This window comes from Alexandromys fortis, unplaced genomic scaffold (genome assembly GCF_014885135.2).
Source record: "Alexandromys fortis isolate MF-2015 unplaced genomic scaffold, M_Fortis_MF-2015_v1.1 scaffold_331, whole genome shotgun sequence".
NCBI classification, from domain to species: Eukaryota; Metazoa; Chordata; class Mammalia; order Rodentia; family Cricetidae; genus Alexandromys; species Alexandromys fortis.
In genome coordinates, this window is record NW_026068215.1 from 702210 (window position 1) to 724810 (window position 22601).

At 40.8% G+C, this 22601-nt stretch overlaps 2 protein-coding genes across 5 annotated transcripts in view; both read right to left on the reverse strand.

Moving 5' to 3' along the window:
* The window catches only part of LOC126493398 (uncharacterized), a 150821-nt gene extending 141308 nt beyond the window's left edge, over positions 1 to 9513 (reverse strand). The window contains exons 1-2 of the mRNA XM_050130391.1: positions 9484 to 9513; positions 7907 to 7961 (exon numbers count right to left, since the gene is read on the reverse strand). Of these exons, the coding sequence (XP_049986348.1) occupies positions 7907 to 7961; positions 9484 to 9513 (85 nt within the window). The remainder of the gene's footprint in view (positions 1 to 7906; positions 7962 to 9483) is intronic.
* Positions 9514 to 9549: 36 nt separating this feature from the next.
* Positions 9550 to 17410, reverse strand: Armcx5 (armadillo repeat containing X-linked 5). Of its 4 annotated transcripts, XM_050130398.1 has the most exons (5): positions 17302 to 17410; positions 14160 to 14499; positions 12707 to 12857; positions 12160 to 12232; positions 9550 to 11831 (listed from the first exon to the last, which is right to left on the reverse strand). In XM_050130398.1, the coding sequence occupies exon 5, from the start codon at positions 11571 to 11573 to the stop codon at positions 9879 to 9881; it is 1695 nt and encodes a 564-aa protein (XP_049986355.1). In that variant the 5' UTR covers positions 11574 to 11831; positions 12160 to 12232; positions 12707 to 12857; positions 14160 to 14499; positions 17302 to 17410; the 3' UTR covers positions 9550 to 9878. The 4 variants fall into 4 exon arrangements, with proteins under 4 accessions (XP_049986355.1, XP_049986357.1, XP_049986358.1 ...); XM_050130400.1 differs by lacking the exon at positions 17302 to 17410 and having other exon boundaries at positions 12707 to 12796; positions 14160 to 15027; XM_050130401.1 differs by lacking the exons at positions 12707 to 12857; positions 17302 to 17410 and having other exon boundaries at positions 14357 to 15027.
* Between the last annotated feature and the right edge of the window lie 5191 nt (positions 17411 to 22601).

The following is a 22601-nucleotide window of genomic DNA, read 5'->3' on the forward strand; positions in this document are numbered from 1 at the left end:
CATTCTTCATATCTTTCAAAGACTACAGAATTTGGCATTTAATGTTTTAATAACCTAGGGCTTTTCATGACAATGAGACACGTCTGCTCCTGGCAGCACCAATCTACTTCAAAAGGAAGATGGGCATCGAAGAGGCTCCTTATGGAGTTTGATAGCCATTTGGGCAAGAAACTGCTCTTTGCCTGGACTGTTGTATAAACTGGACACAAAGAACCCGCAGAGAGAGGACTGCTGAACTTGCCTAAAGGTGAGATGATCTTTCAGGGTTCCTGATTCATAAAAGAGTCTGCGAGACATTCTGCAGGACACAGCAGATAGTGACTGAACTGTCTTTGAAATTTCCTGCTTCATGGAAATGTCTGCTGGATACTATGGCCGAAGATGGATGCCCCAACAGTACAGAGGAACTTTGGGTGACTGTCTAGGCAGCGAGTTGTCTCTGTCATTTCTAGAGTTTGAAAGTTGCTTATTTCTTGTTTGCTTAGGTAATATTATATCCTTCTGGAGTCTTTGATGGAGTTGAAGAATAGACAGATAGTTATAGTTTTCCTTAGTTGTGATAAAAGATAAAATAGATATAAACATTGTAACTGTAATTCTTGCTTGATAACTATTTTGTTATATGTAATTTTACTATGTTAAAATGAAAGCCTTTCTTTTTTGTTTAAACAGAAAAAGGGGAATGAGGTAGGTGGGTCTTCTAGCTATCTGTTGCTTTCATTGGTTAATTAATAAAGAAACTGCCTTGGCCCTTTGATAGGACAGAATTTAGATAGGCAGAGTAGACCAAACAGAATGCTGGGAAGAAGGGAAGTGAGTCAGATGCCTCAGGCAGACGCTATACCTCTTCTTTCCAAAATGGACGCAGGTTAAGATCCTTCCTGGTAAGCCACCACCTCGTGGTGCTACACTCATTAATTGAAACAGGTTAATGGAGATGTGAGAGTTAGCCAGTAAGAGGCTAAAGCTAATGGGCCAAGCAGTGTTTAAAAGAATATAATTTGTGTGTTGTTATTTCTGGTATAAATTAGCCGTGAGGGAGCAGGGCAGAATGAAAAGCAGGCCTGCTCGCCTCCTCACTACAAAAGAGAACTCTGGGAAAACTGACTTCACCAAGATCTGGCCTTCCATGGGAGGATACAAGTATTTGTTAGTTTTTATAGATAACTTTTCCAAGTGGTTGGAAGCATTCACCACCTGGACTAAAACTGTTGAAACAGTAGCTAAAAAGCTCTCCCAGGAACTGGTCCCCCACTGGGCTTCCTCCTAGAAATGGGATATGACAATATTTCAGCTTTCATAGCTAAAACCTCTCAAATAATAGCTAAAACTTAAGCATAAATTGGAAACTTCATTGTGTATATAGATCACAGATTTCAGGGCAGGTAAAAACTCTAACAAAACTCCCATTAGAATCCAACAATAGATGGACAGGACTCCTTCCTTTGCTGTGGAAATGCTGCACCTTGTATAGGGAGTGATTTACCCCAGGATTAAGTTTGGAAGCCCTCTCCCACTGCTACCCAGACTCAGAGACCAGTAGTTCTCCATACAGGCTATAAAGCGAACTATCTGAGAAATCTAGCAAACCTCTGAGTATACAAGCAACTTCCCCTTCTTTGAATCCAGTAATAATATCTGAGTCAAGCAAATAGCCAAATGGGCACTGGACCCAACCTGGAAAGGCCCCTACAAAGTGATTATCTTCATTCCTATGACTGTGGAGATAGCTGACATTACATCATGGATCCACACACCCAGGGATGCCTCCGCCAAACTGATTGTCTCTCTGACTATGAAACCCTTAAAGTTAAGGTTTCATTGGGTCCCAGGTCCTTCTACTTCCTGTCCCTCCCCTCCTCCTGAGTCTTATGCTAGGTATGAATACAAGGTCATGGTTCAATGATGTGAGATTCCTTCAGTATATTTGTTGCTTTTATTGGTTAATGAATAAAGCTACTATAGTGATGAAGGAAGGTCACTGGTTAAAAAATAAAGAAACTGCTTGGCCCTCATAGGTTAAAACATAGGTGGGTGGAGTAAACAGAACAGAATGCTGGGAGGAAGAGGAAGTGAGCGAAGAGGCCATGTTCCCCTCTCCCGGGCAGATGCGAAGCTCTGACCCAGGATGGACGTAGGCTAGAATCTTCCCGGTAAGCGCACCTTGGGGTGCTGCACACGTTATTAGAAATGGGCTAGTCCAGGTGCAGGAGTTAGCCAAGAAGAGGCTAGATATAATGGGCCAAGCAGTGTTTAAGAGAATACAGTTTCTGTGTTGTTATTTCGGGGCATAAGCTAGCCAGGCGACCAGGAGCTGGGGCGGCAGGAACACAGCCCGCAGCTCCTACTACAGAATGCCCATGAGCTGGGGCGGCAGGAACACAGCCCACAGCTCCTTCAACACTATAGCAGGGCAGAATATAGCCAGGCTGGAGAGACATATAGAGAGAGTAGGCAGAGTCAGAGAGACACCATGTAGCTGCTGAAGAAGATGGTCACTGGAACTACCCAGTAAGCCACAGCCTCATGGTGATACATGGAATAATAGAAATGGGCTATTTTAAGATATAAGAGTTAGCCAATAAGAAACCTAAGCTATTGGCCAATGTAATTAATAAAGTTTCTGGGTGATTATTTGGGTCTGAGTGGTCGGGAAACAAAAGAGCTGTCTCCCCTTACAGTGCAATGCCCACTACCCTCTGGCCTGGATCTGGGAACTAAGGAAGACAGATATACGAAAGGCATTAGCTAGTGTGACTACAGAGCAGCAACCCATATTCATCTTGACCTTTGCAAACTGATGGCCACTTCAAGTGTTCCTTGTTTGTATTAGAAAAAAGAAAGATGTGGGAGTTTATCCTTTGATAAGAATACAGAACTTAAAATTCTGTGTATGCCCTGCCGCTGGGTCCCCTAGTTGCCAGGAACAGGGGAGTTTCTACTGAAAATACTGAGGTTGTAAACCAGGCCTCCTGAAAACACACAGATGAGTATAAAAAAGCTCCTCCCAAGAAATGTTCAATAGGAAAATATAATCTAGTGGCCATAAAATTACAAATCTGGAAAATTTGCAAGAAAGATTCTGGCCTTTGGTAAACCCGGTGTATCAGAATTTATGCCACAAAAAGGGACCCTAGAGATAGATTTAAACTGTCCCTGCCCTGTCCCCAGACCTTGGGTCCTAAGCACATCCTGACTCAGAGTCCCACCTCCTGATATCCAGGAAGTGATCCTCACCCTCTTCTCCATTCCTGACAAGGTTCACTGCATAGTTAATCATTCCAGACAGAAATCAACCAGGATTGCTGGTTATGCTTAGACAGCCTCCCCAGATTCCCATACTATATAGGGAACTAACCAGACTGTCATCCCATTGTCTGACAAAACTCATAGTGACTTGGGGACAGCCCAAATGAACATTAGGGGACTCACAAGAGGCTGGAACTTATCTTCTAAACAAAACTTTTTTTTTAAAAAAAGACTTATTTATTTATTATATATACATCATTCTTTCTATGTATGTTTGCATGCCAGAGGAGGGCACCAGATCTCATTACAGATGGCCGTGAGTCACCATGTGGTTGCTGGGAATTGAACTCAGGACCTCTGGAAGAGCAGTCAATGCTCTTAACCTCTGAGCCATCTCTCCAGCCCCTAAACAAAACTTTTAACCTAAGCATTTTCCTTTAATCTGATACCTGATATTCTGTCTTGCGGGGTTAACTCATCTGAACATCAGTAGTATTACTGGACCCCTGAGACTACCTGGTGGGCATGGATCAATGGTTTGACAAACGTACCTGTTCTGATGTTTTCCAAAGTGAGAAATTCCTTTTATTCATCTTAGTAGATGTTGATCTAGATATGTTGATCAGGACCTAGAGGTATTAAAAGTTTCCATTTCTGAATTAAAACAACAGTTAAATTACCTTGCAGAAATGGTTCTACAAAATTGGAGAGGTTTAGACCTCTCATGAGAAAAAGGAAACTATGTATGGCTTTGGGAGAAACCTGTTGTTTCTATGCTAATTGATCAGGAGTAATAAGAAAAATATTGCCATAGTTGGAGAAAACCTCAAAAAAAAAAGCCCTCAAAAAAGAGAGAGAAAAAAAAACAAAGACAGAAATAAAATAATTAGTACCAATTTCTGTTCTCTTGAGACCCCTAGCTAAATACTACTAGCACTGGATTAATCTTTAGTTCTCATTCTGATTGGATTAACAGCAGGATTCTTCATCTTAAACTATGTGGCCAATTATGTATCAATTCAATAAAAATTAATGGCCCCTGGGACCAACTACACCTCTTTAAGGTAAGATGAGGCCACAATCTGACTCATTCGATAACACTAGTGGGGAAACTAACAGAGCCCCAGACCTTAATAGGCCCGTCAGACTATAGCACAACTGACAGACGTCATGATGGAAGTACCATTCAGGTCATAAACAGCATGTAGACAGCACCACCTGCTAAATAAAACAAAGACCTACTCCATCAAAGTCCATAGTTCTAGTTAAGTCTCTAAATGTAATAACCTTGTGTTTTGGCTTCTGTAGTTCTACTTCTAGATAACTGTTCTTGTTAAATGAAGTATGTCAACCCAGAAGATGGCTTTTGTGCTTAAAAATTTACCCTGAGAAAGGCTCAGAGCTACACTGGGATCCTGAACACCCACTGTAGTTATCGGCTGGCTAACAAAGGCTTTCTATAAGTTTAAACCCATGTCTATGAGATCAGAATTATCCAGACAGCAACATACAGACAAAACTATAGGCCAATGTATGATTGATCAATACATATGAAAAGAGCAGCAAATTAAACTTACTATGACCAAGTGGGATTCATTCAACAAATGCAAGATGGTTCAATGCACTGAGTAACCACATCAATGAAATGAAGGACTGTAAACCATACGTGTGCAAAATATGTTTGATAAAATTCAACACCCTTTCATAATAGAACTGAAAAATTGGGAATAGAAGGAATATATTACAACATAATAAGACCTTTATAATAAGATGATAGTTAAAAAGTCAAAGGAAACAAGCTGAAAGACTTCTTTCTAAGATCTAGAACAAGAGAGGGATGTTCTCTTTCACCACTTTTATTCAGTACAATGCCAGAAATCCTAGCAAGAACAATAAGGACAGAAAAACAAACAATCATTCGGACTGAAAAAGAAGTCAAACTGTTGCTGTTTGAGGTTACATGTATATTCACCAAAACCAAAACAAAATTAGAATGAGCAAGTACATTCTGCAAAGTTGAAGAATACAAAATTAGCATGCAGAAATTGCCTGAAATAAAAACCAAGAAAGCAATTTGATTTACATTATCTATCAAAGTAAAATTTTAAAAATAAATTTAAAAAACCGGGCAGTGGTGGTGCATGCCTTTAATCCCAGCACTCGGGAGGCAGAGGCAGGCAGATCTCTGTGAGTTCAAGGCCAGCCTGGTCTAGAAGAGCTAGTTCCAGGACAGGAACCAAAAAAGCTACAGAGAAACCCTGTCTCAAAAATCCATAAATAAATAAATAAATAAATATGCAAAAGATCTCTATAGTAAGATGTATAAAACACTGATGAAAGAAATTAAAAGGGATATAAAAATATGAGAAGCCACCCTGTGTTCGTGGATTGGAAAAATCAACACTGTTAAAATGTACTAGCAAAAGTGATTTACAAATCTGATCTAATTCCTATAAAAATACTACAAATGCTTTGTACAGAACTAGAAAAAAATGCAGTAATAAAATCACATGGGCTGGGAGGTGGTGGCACACACCTTTAATCCCAGCAGAGGCAAGCTGATCTCTTTGAGTTCAAGGCCAGCCTGGTCTACAAAGCAAGTTCCAGGACTGTTTCACAAAGAAACACTGTCTCGAAAAACAAAAACAAACAAGCAAAAAATAAAAAAAAAATTCAAATGGAACCACAAAAGCCCCCAAGAAACCAAATATATGCCAAATAGATAGAACAAAGTAGAAGGAACTATATTTCCTGTCTTCAAATCAAACTGCAAAGCTAGATTGATTTTTTTAAAAAAAATTAGTGTGATATGATATAAAAAAGGACACACAAACCAACTATAAATAATAGAATCTAGAAACAGCCTACACATCTATAATCAACTCTTTTCTAACAAAGTTGCTAAGAACACACAATGGAGAAAAAACTGTCTCTGTAGTAAACAATGCTGGGAAAAATTGATGGCCACAGGTAGAAGAATCTCTTGAAAATTACAAAAATCAACTATCTCTCACTAATTACAAAAGACCAACTTCGAATATATTAAAGGACTATATGTATCACCTAAAATGATGAAACTACTAGAAGAAAAGTAGAAAAAATGCTTTAAGACATTGAAACTGACAGGAAATTTTAGAAAGGACAATAAAAGCAAAAGAAGCAAAAGCAAAAATTACAATGGGGTAACATTTCACTAAATTTTCTGCATAATATAGGAAAGCAGAATGCAGAGACAGTCTACTAAACGGTGAAAATACTGGTAGTTCATACATCTGGCAAGGGTCTGATACGCAGACTTTATTAGGAACTGCAAAACACTCAGAAAATCCTTCAGAAAAAAAACATTTAAAAATGAACAATATGCCAGGATAGGCATTTGCCAAAAGAAAACAAACATAAAAGTGGACAACAGGTGCTTGAAAAAATGCTTCACACCACTAACCTTTAGCAATAAGAGATGCCACCTGACACCAATAAGCATTGCTATTATCAATGATTAAAAATAAGACATGCCAGTGAGACTGTGAAGAAAAAGATATTTTACTCTGCTCATGAGAATGCAAGTTGATACACATACTATAGAAAATAGTATGGAGGATCCTAAAAATACATAAACGGAACTACCATATGATCTAGGAATTCCACTATTAGGTATACTTCCAAAGGAAATTAAATTAGCATGCTAAAGAGCCATCTGCACTCACACACTCAATGCAGTACTGAAATTCACAATAATCAAGAAATAGAAGAAAAACCGAAAGTATTCAAAAACTGATGAATGGCCAGGCAATGGTGGCGCACGCCTTTAATCCCAGCACTCGGGAGGCAGAGGTAGGCGGATCTCAGTGAGTTCGAGACCAGCCTGGTCTACAGAGCTAGTTCCAGGACAGGCTCCAAAGCCACAGAGAAACCCTGTCTTGAAAAAAAAAAAAAAAAAAAAAAAAACTGATGAATGGATAAAGTTATGGTTCATGTACAGGATAAAATATTATTCAGTCATGAAAGCCATTCTGCCATTCCTGACAACAGGGCTGGAACAGTATGTTAAATAAAATAAAGCAGGCACAGAAAGACAAATGCCTTATCATTTACCCATATGTGCAATCTGAAAAGGTTGACCTCGAAGTTGAGAGTAGAATTGTTGTTACAAAAGGCTAGGGAGAGTATGGGGTAAAGCTAATTAACAGTTACTAAGGTTCATTAGGAACTAGAAGTTCTGGTATGTTCCTATATGGTAGGGTAAGCACAGATAACAATAATGCACTATATTTAAAAAATCTGGAAGAAAAGACTTTTAAAGTTTTTAGCAGCAAAAAAAAGATAAATGCTTGAAATGAATATGTTTAACTACATTTGAAAAGCACAGAAGTTATACATATACTACACATTACAGCAGGTTAGGCCATTAAAATATCAATTCATGTTTTTATGTATCTCTTAAAAAGAATACTTAAATGGTAGAGGAAAATAACAGCATTTTAAAAGATGTAGACACATTCAAATAATCACATATTGATGACAGGAATACAAAATGTTATTTCCATTGTGGAAATCAGTTTGGCAGTTCCTTAAAAGCTAAACAGAATTATCATCACGTTCCCAAGCAATTCCACTTCTAAGCGCATTTGCAAAGGAAACTGGGGACTCCCACAGGTACCTGTACTGTGATGTTCACTGCAGCACTGGTCATAATAGCCCAACTGTGGGAACAGCTAAAGTGCATATCAATAGATGAAATGCCAGAAACTTAGAGAGATGGTTTTCGACTCTCAAAATTACCACTCGGGCAGGAAGACTGATTTCTTTCTTTGGCACCAATATATACACATATCCCAAACTCACCCTTCTCCTTAGCTGATACTGGAAAATTCCAGGCCATCAACTGATTAAGTGTGTGCTCCAAAGGGCATTTGAGAAATAGAATGTTTCCAAAGGATTTGGTCCAACTGCACTGTGAAGAGCTTCAGTGAGACAAGTACTCACAGCTGGTATTAAAGGCTAAGGGAAATCTGTGGATTAAAAACAGTTACATAGAACTTCAAAAATCTTCTAAATCAAAGTGGCACATTGCAAGAAAAAAAAGCCCCCACTGCTTTCCCCCCTAATTCACAAAGATGGAAATCATCCTTCATTTTTATTCCTAGGAATATGAAAAATAGGTTCACATCTGACCTTCATAAAAATTAAACCAGGACTAGCTGTTAAAATTTAGGATATATTCCAGCATATTGATATTTTTTATTTAGATCTTACCTAGATACATGACGTTTGGAAAAGGAGGGTCAAAAGAAAGATCATAGGCACATTCGTGTGTTACACACATACACACACACACACACACACACACACACACGCATCCTCCAGAGATTATAATCTCTATTATTTCCAATGTTGGGCAGCAAATTGCGACTAATCAAAGCAAGAGACCTGCAAAAGGCCTGGGGAGTAGGAAAGGCAAAGGTAGTATGAAATCCCAACCTATACCTGTTGTTCTATACCACAACCCTCTGCTCTCAACCTAGCTTTTGTTATATAAACGGTAGGCTGAGGTAGAATAAGCAGCATGGCTTCAAACAGTAAACTGAAAATAAGCAGGATAGTGAGGATGAGGAGATGAATTGCTTACTAACTATGCACTAAAGGACTTTGATATCTGGTGGTTGTGTCACACACACAGCCATGCCCTGACCTTAAGAATCAGCAAGAATACGGAAAAATGACCAAATTAAAAGTATTGGGCAGAAAACAAAAGCAAGGGTGAGAACCAACAACCAAGCAAGTGGAAGAGTTTATATTAATATTCAGTTTCTGTAGGTGATCCCAAGCCCTCCTCTGAGGCCCAGACTGTAGGGATAGAAAAAACCTCATTGGAAGTAGTAAATCTGGTATTCCTGGATAGGGAGGGTGCTAATAAGGATACGAAGCAGAAACTCTCTTGGGGATTAAAAACTTCAAGGCATCCTAGTGAGACAACAGATGTGAAAGGCTACTCAAGAGTAACATGAAGGCAACTGTATTCTCCTCCTCCAAAGTCTGCCATCACCCACTTCCCCAGAGTTGTCAGGATAGAGAACCCTCACTTGAAACTCTACAACCTCCAGAGAGTCAGAAGCACAGTCCTGTCTTCTTGGTCACAGAATGATTTATTTTATTCCCTGAACATGTTGAAACGAAAAGATCTTCCAATCTGTGAACCCGTTTGTTTGTGCCACCCCCATCATTAAATGGACAGACCGCGATCATGGCTGTCTTTACATTGTTCATCTCTGACTACAATTCAACTGAAGAACTGGGACAATGTTTTCATCATGTTTAGCATGCAACTTTATTAAAAACACGCAAATAGAATACGAAAATACACTCATATCAGTGTAACGCACAGAAATATAGCTTATTTAGGGTGAAAAGGTTCAATCCTGGGTTACATTACAGATACCAAAAATACCAATTTATATTATAGATAAGCACAATAAAAACCAACAAGTGTTTACTCTCTCAAGATGACTAGCATCCATAAAATTGCCTCCCTCAACACAGAGAGTATAAATATCAAATTATACTTATAATATGCATTAGATTTATATTGGAAAGACAAAAATGCTCAAGGTTTTGTGAGAATATACAGCTATTCAGAGTTTGAGTATTAATCGGATAACTTTATCTCTCACATCAGGGTCACTGTGCTCTGCTAAGTCATTGAGTTTCTGGTCAAACTCTTTTGCCTCATGGAATATGGAAATAAGTTCAGATTTAGTGAACATTTCCTTGGTAAACAGCTTTGCCCTTTTTTTGAACTGGAAATTTATATTCTCAAATATATCAATGATATGTAGAATATTAGCCTTTGACTCTTTCTTATGAAAGAGAGCAACCAGTGACGACAATACTTCAGCACTGATCAGTTCTCTTGTATTGGCTTGATTCTTTGACAAATATAAAATAACCCTTAAAATCTGAAATATGATTTTGACACTTCCTTTGCTTAACAATGTGATAAAATAGCGAACGTAATTGACAATCACGTGGTGGTAATCAAATTTTATACTCAGGCTTGCTAACAGTTTTAGTTCCTCAACTTGTACAGAGCAGTTCAAAGGACAACAGAGTATGTCCCTACAAACTTTATTTACATGTGCTTCATTCTCTTTTGCTTCATCAGAAGCATCGGAGCTGGCACTCACATTTAAATTTCGAGGGTACTTTTTAGCATTTGGATTATTGACAAAATTTTCAATCATAACAGTAATACCAACATCATGAACGATATCTTGAGTATGCAGTAATGGGTAAGCAGGACTGATGCCCGTTATCATTGTAGCTATCTCATGAATAAAAGGATCCCTAGTTAACCTAAGTAGGTCAACAAGCTTATCAAACTCTACAGGCTCTAAACTAAATGTACGCGATTTACAGCGACAGGTCTTTGGGTTGGGTCCATACTTTTCTCTTTCCCGAATTTGTTCTTTTATTTCAGCTAAGGTCTGGAAGTAAGGTCCTTCAAAAGGTGGAATCTTGGTCAATGGTCGAACACCCAGAGGAGTTTCAATTAAGGTATCAACCAGAGTCCAGTTCCCTTCTGGAAGTAAAGGTCGTTCACCTTCCTCAACTGGAACTAGGACAATAAACCTGCCCCTTGCCCATGCTGCTGCTTTTTTTTTTAAAGTAAAGTCGAATGTATCTGCAGGTTCAGGTTCTTCCTCAAATTTAGGTGGGGGCTGATAAACTTGAAGAGGGTATTCATCTTTAGGCCAGAACCAGGACCCTACACTAGGCTCTTCTCCAGTCCAAAACCAGGAGCACACATATTCTTCATCATCATCAGTGGTGTTGATGACAATACTAGTTTTGCTACCAGCCCCAGATTTGACACAGATCTCATTCTTTATCTCAGGTTTGTGCTTCATACTGCCCTTATCACTAGCCTTGGCTGAGCACTTGCCAGACGCCTCAATAGCAGCATCAACCTTGACTTCAGACTTGGTTACCGTAATGACCACAGACATAGGCGAGGCATCTGACTTGGAGTGAGGCACTAACCCAGGCTCTTTCAGGAGCTCTGTCTTAGTCTGAGCCTTGACTATAATACTAGTCTTATCTTTCTTTTTTTTCACTTTCCATGTCACAGTCTCAGGCTCAGTGTGAGTCACTGTTTGTGTCCTGGCCATTGCTTTACTCCTAGCCTCAGCCTGGTTCCCCAATTCTTCTTTTGGTTCTGTCTCAACCACTTTCTTGGTCTGACTCTTGGCTTTTCCTTTTTTGCTTCTAGGTTTCACGGAAGCTCCAGACTCTTCTCTACCTTTCGATTTAGCTGTAGAGCCAATCATGTTTCAAGATAAAAGCCTTATATGCCCTTATATGCCCTTATCTCAGCTTTGCCTGAAAGTCAGCCCCAAGTTGGTGTTTTCACATAGAGTCCAGTAGTCAGTCAGCCCCCTTTCCAACTAGAGTTTCTGCCAATGATATAGACAGAATGCTGAGGAAGCTCACTCAAGATAAAGGATAGCTGTGCTTGGGCGCAGGCCTGTGGAGGGTGGTGGTCTTCAGCCACTCCAAGGCCACCAGATCTGGCACTGAAGTTGGACCTAGGGGTGGAGGAAGGAAATGGGGCTTTAAGTCTCTTCCAATTTTTTTCTCCTCATGCTGATTAGCACAGAGTGATATTTAAGTATGGAAATTCAGTGCTCTATAGGGGAGAAACAGACAACTAACAAACTCCTCCTTTCATTTCGCCCATTGTCTACATCTCCACGTGCTGCCAACTGTCTTTCCAGACACAAATAAGGTCAGGGAGAATAGGAAAGAGGGATGGACATGAGAGGCTACAGAATCCCTAGGCTGTTTCCTGACCTGGGAAGAGCCAACCAAATCTTGCCTATTCCATCCTCAAGGAATCCCCACATTCATACTAACCTGCACTGGTGAAGTAATTTTCTCTCTGCTTTGCTTCCACTGGCAACGGGCCCTGCAGTCGATCCGGTGGACCCTATATATAGACAAAGCGGACAGAGAACCTAAGCTCTTCAGACAGTTTGTCTAGCTTTTCCCTTCCTGGTCCTCATCTTCAAATCTGTTCCTCCTCCTCCTCCCTTAAGGCCCACCATTTTCCTCTTCGGTGATTATTCTGGTAATTCCCTGGTTGAAAATTATATAACAGTGCATTTATTTTCTCTATGGTGCACTGAAATCTCAAGGTCCAAATCAGGAGCAGAAGGAGAGCGAGCACGAGCAAGGAACTCAGGACCGCGAGGGGTGCACCCACACACTGAGACAATGGGATGTTCTATTGGGAACTCACCAAGGCCAGCTGGCCTGGGTCTGAAAAAGCCTGGGTTAAAACAGGTCTCACTGAACATAGTGGACAATGAGGTCTACTGAGAACTCAAGAACAATGGCAATGGGTTTTTGAGCCTACTGCACGTATTGGCTTTGTGGGAGCCTAGGCAGTCTGGATGCTCACCTTATGAGACCTGGATGGAGGAGGGTGGTCCTTGGACTTCCCACAGGGCAGAGAACCCTGATTGCTCTTTGGACTGACGAGGGAGGGGGACTTGATTGGGGGAGGGGGAGGGAAAGGGGAGGCGGAGGTGGGGAAGAGACAGAAATCTTTACTAAATTAAAAAAAAGGGAAAAGAAAAAAAAGAAAATTAGATAACAACAAGGTGTTAGAGCAAAACAAGGCAGAGGGCATGAAAAGACAGATCTGCATCCTGGATCTAGCTCCAAGGTAACGAAGACTCCTAAGGAAATTCACAGACCAAATAGGGGTCACCGATAAACTGACAAAACCGAAGGATGTAAGTTTCTAGTGTCAGTGGCCCCTGTGTCTCTATCATCACACCAACCTGAGAAACTCTTCATTATTTCCTAGGTTCCAGTCGGGTTATTTTTACAAATATTCAGTCAACAGTTACATAAGCCTATGAATATGTCCTACCAATGGAAATTGGCAAATAGGAGAACATCACTAATGAATTTATTTTAGAAGACAGCATCGAAGGTATAAACCCTTTTTGGATGTAGATACTTGCTCTGCAAAGGGTTCTCTGATTCCCTTTCTTTTGCCCCCCCCCTCCCCCCGGAATCTCCACAATCGTCTGCTGTCTGCTATGCTCTTAAAGCTTGAAAATTTCCATGAAGACAACTAAGTCATCCCTGCACGGTCACAGTGTTGTCAGCAGGGAGGGTAACGCCTGACAGTAACAGGAAGCTGGGAAGTAACGAAAAGGATTGTTTTCAATTTTCTTACAGGCTATGATTCTCCTCCCCCACACACCTATCATATTCTGCAATATAGGTGGGGGAATGGAGAGCATATCTGCAAGGCTGGCACAGAGATCTAGAAATTGTTTTAGAGCCCTACCTATTCTTGGAGGTTTTTTTTTCCTAGTAGAAAGAAACCAGGTCAGTTTTGTTTATCTTCTCCCCTCCCCTGATGCCCTGAAACATGGAGAGCTGCAAACTCGGCAGCACACCTATCCACACAAATGAATGTTTGCTAGCCCCAAATCAAATGAAAACAATGAGCAAGATGTGGTTAAAGGTCAGATAAACAACCAGAACATGAAACAGTCTTCCATTCCAAGACTTAAATGCCCCCACATTTGAAACTTCCTGTACACTCCCTCCCTGATTCTCAAGGCGCCTCAACTGCCCTCACCAGCTATGGCAGCCCTGCTTCCTCTGACAAGTACCCTAACTCCCCAATGGATAATGCCATTCCAGCCATTCCAGCCATCTCCCTTCCCGAACGTAGTCGGAAGTGAGGCGAGTTGGAAATGTAAATAGCTTTTTACCATCCCCCCCTCCTGCCCGCTTCTGCCCCCCCCCCTTTTTCCACACCCAGGTCACAAAATCCCACCGCAATCTCAGAACCCGCATTCACAGCCCCAAGCAATGTCCTCCTTACTAACCTGTTCTGCCTCGGAGGCTGTTTTGCGTGTCTCCAGAGGTGTCTCGCCACAAAAAACAGAGGCAGGCAAACGCAAGCGGCAGTCAGGTGCGGGGAGCAGAGACAATGGCGGCCACTGTATTTAGGGGCTGGCCGAGCACTTGGGACAAAGATGCTTACTTTACTGATGAAGGGCAATGACTAGCAAACTACTATCACCTTTCGGCAGGGTCTCTCCATGGCCGCAGGCTCGTCAGAAACCCCCTCGAAGAGACGAAACACCTTCAGCCTACATCCGCCGGGACGCACTAGGCGTGGCTGCTTCACGTTACGGAAGCCCGCAGAGGGCGGGGCTAGGGTTGCTGAAAGGAGATCCGGCTTAGGGAAGTGGAGTGATACTTATGCTCTTGAAAAATGGCCCCGTTTCTCCCACCCTGCGGCACTGCGGTTCTGGTGCCAAGTAGGAAAAACAGCGCAAAACATCAGGAAGGAGACTGTTACCAAATGTCTGTATTAGCTTCCCGCTTGGGAGTGCCTCTCATCAAGCTCACTATGCCTTGCCGTTGTCACGTATACTGTGCATAAGATTTTCATGCTGTGACGTCAGGAAAAAAAAGCTGTGGTTTAGCGCGGAAGGATAGCAAAGAAAAGGATAGCGAGAATTCTGGTGTTTATACATTCGTCACTAAACTCCAAAGCCCACCAAAGTGGGCTGATTAGGTAGGGGAGGGACCAAAGGTAGAAAAGCAGGGGTGAGGGATGCCAAATTCTCAATGCTGAGTTAGAAGTAGAAATGCTAAATTATCCCCCCAAAATTATAATCCGTTCCTTTAAAAAGGAAAATCCTCTAGCGATGCACTTGTAAATGCTTGGTTACATAAAATGTGTGGGCGTAGTGGCAGAGCCTAATAAAATCGCTCCCATTTTATTTTTCCTCTTGCTATCTCTTGAATGTTTTGCTCTTATTGCCTGGCATACTTCTTGCTTTGAAGTCGTCTTACATAACATGAGATAAAGATATAGGAAAAACAGTGGTGGAGAAAAACAGCGGTCCCTCACCACCTAAAGATGCAGTGACCTAGATTTGATCTGGGCACAGGGAAAACAACTACATTCTTAATGAAGAGAAATAATACCAAAATATCTTCGTATCTATGAACTGACACCAGTCCCTGCTCTATGGATTCCTTGATCCACCATATTTCTTGCCCCCCCAAATCTGTGATTATATAAACTCTTTAATTTTGAATGTTGGGCCTCATGTTTGTATTATATATTTGAAAATAAATTTAATGAAAATAAGCCTTAGAATTAGAAAGCATTTTAGACATGCATACCGTATGTTCTCAGAAATGTTCCAGCACATCAGTCCGACACAACTCAACACTAAACTGAGTTGTCGACCATAGTCTATTATATGGTAAGAGGAATTTTTCCTACCTTAGGGATGATTATAATTTTGAAATTGCATTAGTAAAAGTAGATTGTTTTCTCTCAATATATGAAAGAGAGATTTCTGAAGTTCCTTTAGCCACTTACTGCACAGTCTACATTACCAGAAAACCTGATAATGTTATTAGACTGGAGGTTAACTTTTGGAAGGAATGACTGGGCCATAAGGAACCATAATGAGTGATGATAGTCAGTCTCACCAGACCATCTTCAGAGCCCAAAAAACAGAGAAACAGAGATGCAAATCTATTTGGTGGGAGGTTCAATAAAACTTGATTGTAAAAATAGATGGTAATAGTCCCTTTAGATAGGCCAGCTCAGGACCCTAAAAAGTCCAAAAAGAATAAATGAGAAAGAAAGAAAGAAAGAAAGAAAGAAAGAAAGAAAGAAAGAAAGAAAGAAAGAAAGAAAGAAAAGAGGTGGTAGTTGCCAATTCTGGACAAGTCTACTCAAACCAACTTCAGAGATTTCTTGGCCATGGAAACATATACAAAGTGCTGTCACTCTTTCCCGCAGTGACCTTTAAGATTAAGCTTTAAGATTGTCTGTAAACAGCTAAACATACACTTGCATCTTCAACAACATTTGTTGCCAGTTGCTTTTTGTTGTTGTTGTTGTTGTTGTTGTTGTTGTTTTTGAGACAGGGTTTCTCTGTGTAGTTTTGGAGCCTGTCCTGCAACTCACTCTATAGACCAGGCTGGCCTCGAACTCACAGAGATATGCCTCCCGAGTGGTGGGATTAAAGGCATATAACCACCACACACACAATTAAAGAAAAGACAGTCCCCTTAACAAACGATGGAGGAAAAACTGCATTTCCATATGTAAAAGAATAAAACTAGATTTACCCCCCTCCCTCCCCCACACATACAAATTGAAAATGTCTGAAAGGTCTTCACATTAGCCCTCAAACTTTGACAATGCTAGAGGCATGCATATGGGATAGAAGTGATAGAAGCCTAGGCAGGGTGTTCCTTAAACGGACTCTATTATCAAAATAATTATCAAAAATTAACAAACAGGATTCTATGAAATTAAGTATGCCCTTTGCAGCAGCTGAAGTTATAAGCAGAATGAGGAGATAGCTTTCAGAAAAACAAGAAGATTCTGCCAGCTATATTTCAGACAGAGGTTAATATTCAGAATACATAATTAATTGCAAAAATTAAATATAGAAGATCCTTACTCCTCTCATCAGTAGGGCTAACACATTGAACAGATAGTTCTTAAAGGAAGGAACACAAATGACCCATAAATACTTGAAAATGTATTCAACCTTAACTATCAGGGAAATAGAAATTAAAAGTACTTTGAGATTCCTTTTCACCCTTGTCAGACTGGCTCATGTTTAGAAAATAAATGTTTCCCTGATACTTCCTAGAGCACCAGGAACCAAACACTGGATAGTCCAGAGACCCAGGATAGAAGAAGCAAAAAAAAAAAAAAATGAAATGAAATGATTCCTAATGATATACTGCTAACCTCATGGACAGGAGCCTAGCATAATCATCATCAGAGAGGCTTCATCCAACAACTGAAAGAGACAAATGCAGAGACCCACAGGCAAACTCAGGGAATCCAGTGGAAGAAGGGGAGAAAGGATTGTAGGAGCCTGAGGGGTCAAGAACACTACGAGAAATCCCATGGAATCAACAGACCTGGGCTCATAGGGGGCCCACAGTGTCTGAACCAACAACCAGCATGGGACTTACTTAACCCTCTGCATATCTTCTTGTGGAAGTCCTAACAGTGGGGAACAGGGGTTGTCTATGACTCTTCCTCAGCTCTTGGTACCGTTTTCCTTCCACTCGATCCCCTTGCCCAGCTTTAATATGAAGGTTTGTGCCTAGTCTTATAGTAACTTGTTATGTCAGGTTTGATTGGTATCACTGGGAGGCCAGCCCTTTTCTGAAGGGAAATGGGGGAGGAGTGGATTAAGAGGGGAGGTGGGGGAGGAGAGGGGAGGAAGAGGAGGGAGGAGAAACTGCAGTTTGGATGTGATATATGAGAGAAGAATAAATTGAAAAAAATTAAAAATAAGAAAAAAAGAAGAGAAGGGAGTACATCTAGCTGTTGTGTAAAATGTGTCCTTTGTACACAAAGAACTTTGTCATTCAGAACACCCTAGGGACTACAGACATCATGACCATTTCCAAAGTAGCAAAGGCTGGCATGAAAGAGTCAATTCCCATTCCAGTCCCTTGAGTGCCACCAGACCTGGCTGATTATAGGGCATTTCCTGTTTGATTTTTAATCTGTCTCTCACAGTTTTAGACTGGTCTCAAACTTGCTATGTAGCCAAGGTTAGCCTTGATCTCCTAATCCTCCTTGCCTCTAATTTCCTACTGCTGAGATTACAGGCATATACCACAACACACAATACATGGGGCATGTCACTGAACCAAAATGAGCCTAATGAGTTTCTATAGCACTTCTTTCAAAGGACTGAGCCAGTAATTAATGTAACCATTCAGACAATAGTTGTTCGTTAGGAAATGTAAGTTCAAGTCTGTTAACACCAAGGTAATATTTATACATAGTTTAACTTTACCCTCCTTTGTGGTACGGAATAATGACCAGGGCCTTACATAAGCTAGAATCTCAATATGCAGCCCAGGCTAGCCTGGAAGTTATGATTCTTCTGTATCCACATTGCATGTACTAGGATTATAGCCGTGACTGATTTGTCTGTTTTGAGATGTCAGTATATGTTGCAGAGGCTGGCTTTGAACTCCTCATCCTGCCTCAGCCCTCTGCCAATAGCTGTAAGCCACAGCTGACAGTCTCACTTCTCCACGATCCTCCCTCCTCTGCTTCCTTTAGGGTATAGCAGTTATCACCATTTAAGATGCAAAACATTTGACTTTTTGGTTTATAGTCTTCTGCTATAAAAAAAAAATTCTGTTCCATGCTAGTCTCTGGCTTAGAATAAAGAGTGTGGCACACTCTATCATGATCACTTACTATTCTAAAAATGAATAAAAAAGAACTGTGAATGAATGAGTGAATGAATAAATGAGTGAATGAATGCCACAGGCCCTGAAAGTAATGTAGAGAGGAAAGGAGTCCTATACACTGCTGGTGGTAGTGTAAACTAATAAAGCCATTTTGGAAGACAGTTGCTCCTCACACTAAAACCTGAACCACCATATGACCCAGCTCTATATTTCCTGGGTATAAACGCTAAAGGACTCTTCATTACTTCTCCGAGTAGCATGCAGGACCACATTCATTGCCGCACTGTTCACAACAGCTAGAAATTGAGTCAGCCGAGATTTCCATTAGCAGATTAATGGGTAAAGAAGGTGTAGTATGTAGACACAGTAGAATCTTATTCTACTCTAAAGATGTGGTAGCCCACATGTGACTCAGTTTCCATCTGGAGTCAATTCTGACTTAAAAGTCATTTGAGTTCAAGCTTGCCTGCTCTGCCTGCATCCTTGAGGGCTGTGGGAAAGCTCTGATTAAGCCCATGAGAAAGAGCATTTTGCCCATGGGAAAAGAACACATTATCTATTAAGAAGTAGAAAACAGAAACTGCTTGCCGCTAGCAGAATTCACAGGAGTGATATGAACCTGCTTATGCTTTCTCTCAAGGACAGTGCAGGGAGGAGGTTAGCTGACTGTACAGCTCTTTGTTCTGCCTTCTGCCCTTAATCTGTAAAAATGCAAGTTCTGAAATAAACTCTGGGCTCTTTGGCTGTTTTGACATCACCAAACAGACCTCCTGATTCTATCCTGTGTTTTCTGTCTCAGTTTCTTCCATCTGACATTTCATCATCCATGATCCAGGAAACCTAGCTCACTTTGTTTGAGCAGGCTCCGACAAAAACTAAAATAAAATAAAAATCATGTTATTTTTAGGAAATTGGGTGGAATAAAAATTTTTGGTGACTTTGTTGAGAGTTTTATATATTTATTTAGTGAATTATAGGCATTTCACCCCTTTTGTTTCCCCCTTCCTCGCCCATTGAAACCCTTCTTTCCAACAAATCATCCTTTCATGTCTTCTTTTTGTGCATAACCCACTGAATTTAGACAGTGAATGAATGGTCCACCTCTCTTTCAACAACCATTAATTGTCAACAGTCTCTAAGGGCCAGTTGGAACTTCATGCTCTCCTCCCCATCCCCTGATGATATGCTGATGGGGGCTGACCTTGAATGTGTCCTGTGCCTTTAACTATAGCCATAACAAGTTCATTAATGTAATGGCTATGCCATGCCAAAAGATATCTTTCTGCTGTACATCTTCCCATCTTATGACTCTTCTGAGCTTACTTATTCTGAGCCACTTTGGTTGGTTATGGGCTTCTGCATTATCTTCCTCCATGACCATAAGAAGTTTCTCTGATGATGGCAGCTTAATTAAAATTGAATATTTAGATTAAACAATTAAACAATTAAAAATGAATATTTAGAAGGCATTTGACAACATGAGTGTTCAGCAAAAATCATAATAGTGGTGAACTTAAGTTTATTATATTAAGCAGGGTAATTTAGATTCAGAGAGCCAAATGCCACATTTTCTCTTATAGATGGATTCCTGATCTTAATTTTATATATGTGCATGCACAGGTGTGAGCATATGTCTGCAATGAATGGGGAACAGTCGAGACTAAAAACAGATCATAGGAGAAGGGGGAAGGAAAGGAGACAGATAAGGGAACAGAATATACATGACATGAAAACAGAGGGAGCTACTTTGGAGAAGAGGGGGGACTAGTAAAACGGGTTCAGGGGATAGAGAGGGAAAGGATAAACAGCATCTGCACGAGAATTCCATACGGAAACTTATTTCTTCATTTTAAATTAACCACATATTTTTAAACTCCTGAAAGTGAAAAAAAACCGTACAAATGACAATTGGTAGGAAATCATGTCAAGCACAACAAATTTCAGGCATAACTTGTCAGCTGGTAGTTCAACACCTGTGTCTTCATTTATATGCCTAGCATTTAAAAACTTTGTGCCACGATTAGTTGAATTACAGAAAGGACGCCAGTTTGTTGTCTAAAGTACATGCATTTCAGAAATGGAGGAAATCCGTGTTTTGGTAAATAAATTTCACACATTTCCCATTTACTACCTTCCTGGAATTGAGAGCTACTTGCTAATTGAAACTCTGTGAAAGGTCCACAGAGCTGGCCAAAGCAAAGAGTGTGCATCTCTGCGGTGAAAATAGGTGTCCGAAGGCCTGCCTTCAAGAACTTGGGCATGGAGCAACCTAAGCCTCTCTGTGAGCAATGCTTCCCCAGGCAGCCTGACTCTGCTGATCCCCAGCAGGGACTGAAGGTCATGACACTCATTGCAAGGCAACTTCCAGAAGAGGAAGGGACAGGAGTACAGATGAAAGCACACATGGGGAGCTGTGAAATGATCCCCTCGGCACCCCCTCATGTGCAAGTCATAAAACACGCAAAGGCACAGAGAGAAGTAAACTGTGTGCCCTCTCACCACTTTTCCCTTCTCTGCAGATTCACTAGCCTGGTGGCAGCCCCTTTGAGGCCCTGATTGCCACATGCACGCTTCTTGCAAGCCTCCAATTCATCCTCGGTCTGGAGGAAGAGAGTTGGGATATTAGAAGAGCCTGGTACTCTGAGGTGCAGCCCCAGGCACTGGGACTCCAACTTGCTGAAGGCTCAGGGATGTTTATCTTTCCCCTCCTTGATTCCCAGGCCTCACCTGAAATGTATCAAGGACCTCATGCTCTCCAATGCAGCCCAGCTCATCCTCAAGGTATCTGGAGTGCAAGAAGGACAGGTAACCTCTCTTACTGCCGCTAGACAGAAGCAGTGACCACAAAGTGCCACCACTTAACCTGTGCTACTCATACTGGGACATGTGTGCCAGACTTAGCACTATTGTCATGGTGAAGAAAAAAAAAACCTGATAGAACCCACAATGTTTGTCATCACTTATGCCCAGAAGTCAAAGCAGAAATTGGGACATTCCTAATTGGGAACCTTTAAAAAAGCCCAAGAAAATAACAAGTGGAAATTAAAAATTACAAAATTTCCTATTGTTTTTAAATTGAGATATTAGTCATATCCTATAATTTACCTCTTTATGGTGCACAATTCAATGGTTTTCTATATATTCAAAATATTATACAACTGTCATAATTATCAAAGTCCAGAACATTTCCCACATCTTAAAGAGAAAATGAAGAACAAACATAACTCCTTATCTTTCAGCAGTCACTTCTTTATTTCAATTTCTAGATACTATAGTAACCACCAATCTGCTTCAGTGGGACGGTCTTCTTATTCGAGACAGTCTCATGTAATCCCAGCTGTTCTTGAACTCACTATATAGACTACAATGATCGTGTTAAGCTCCTGTCCCTCCTGTCTCACTTTGTAGTCCTGTCGGGCCTGGAACTCCCTATATAGACACAGCTGACATTGAACTCAGATCCACTTGTTTTTGCCTCCCAAGTGCTAGGATTAAAAGCATGCAGGACTACACCCGGCCTACATTTTCTTGATTGATGATTGATGTGAAGGTCTGTGCTCACTGTGGATGGGGCCACCCTGAGCTGGTGATCCTGGGTGCTCTGAGAAAGCAGGTTGAGCAAGCCATGCGAGTGTAATCCAGCAGGCAGCCAGGAGGCAGATCCTGCCTCCAAGTTCCTGCCTTGTGGTCCTCTCCTGACCTCCCTCACTGATGGGAGTTTGACCTCAGAGTTGCAAGCTGAAATAAACTCTTTCCTCTCCAAGTTGCTTTTGGTTGTGATATTTTAGCACATCAATGGAAAATTACCAAAGATAGCAGGTAAAGTATGCTTCCACCAAAGCTGACCTCCTGGAGTTGAATCCCCAGCCCCAGTGGAAAGAGAAATCTGACTTCTGATAGTTGTCTTCCAACCGCCACCCACGCATATATAAAATATAAATGCATATATAAAATATAAATGCATGTACTGAATTATTTCAAGGTGGTTCAGGTCTAAAAAGTTTTACAGGATTTCTCATTCTCAAATTTTAAGAATTTATAATATATTTTAGGTG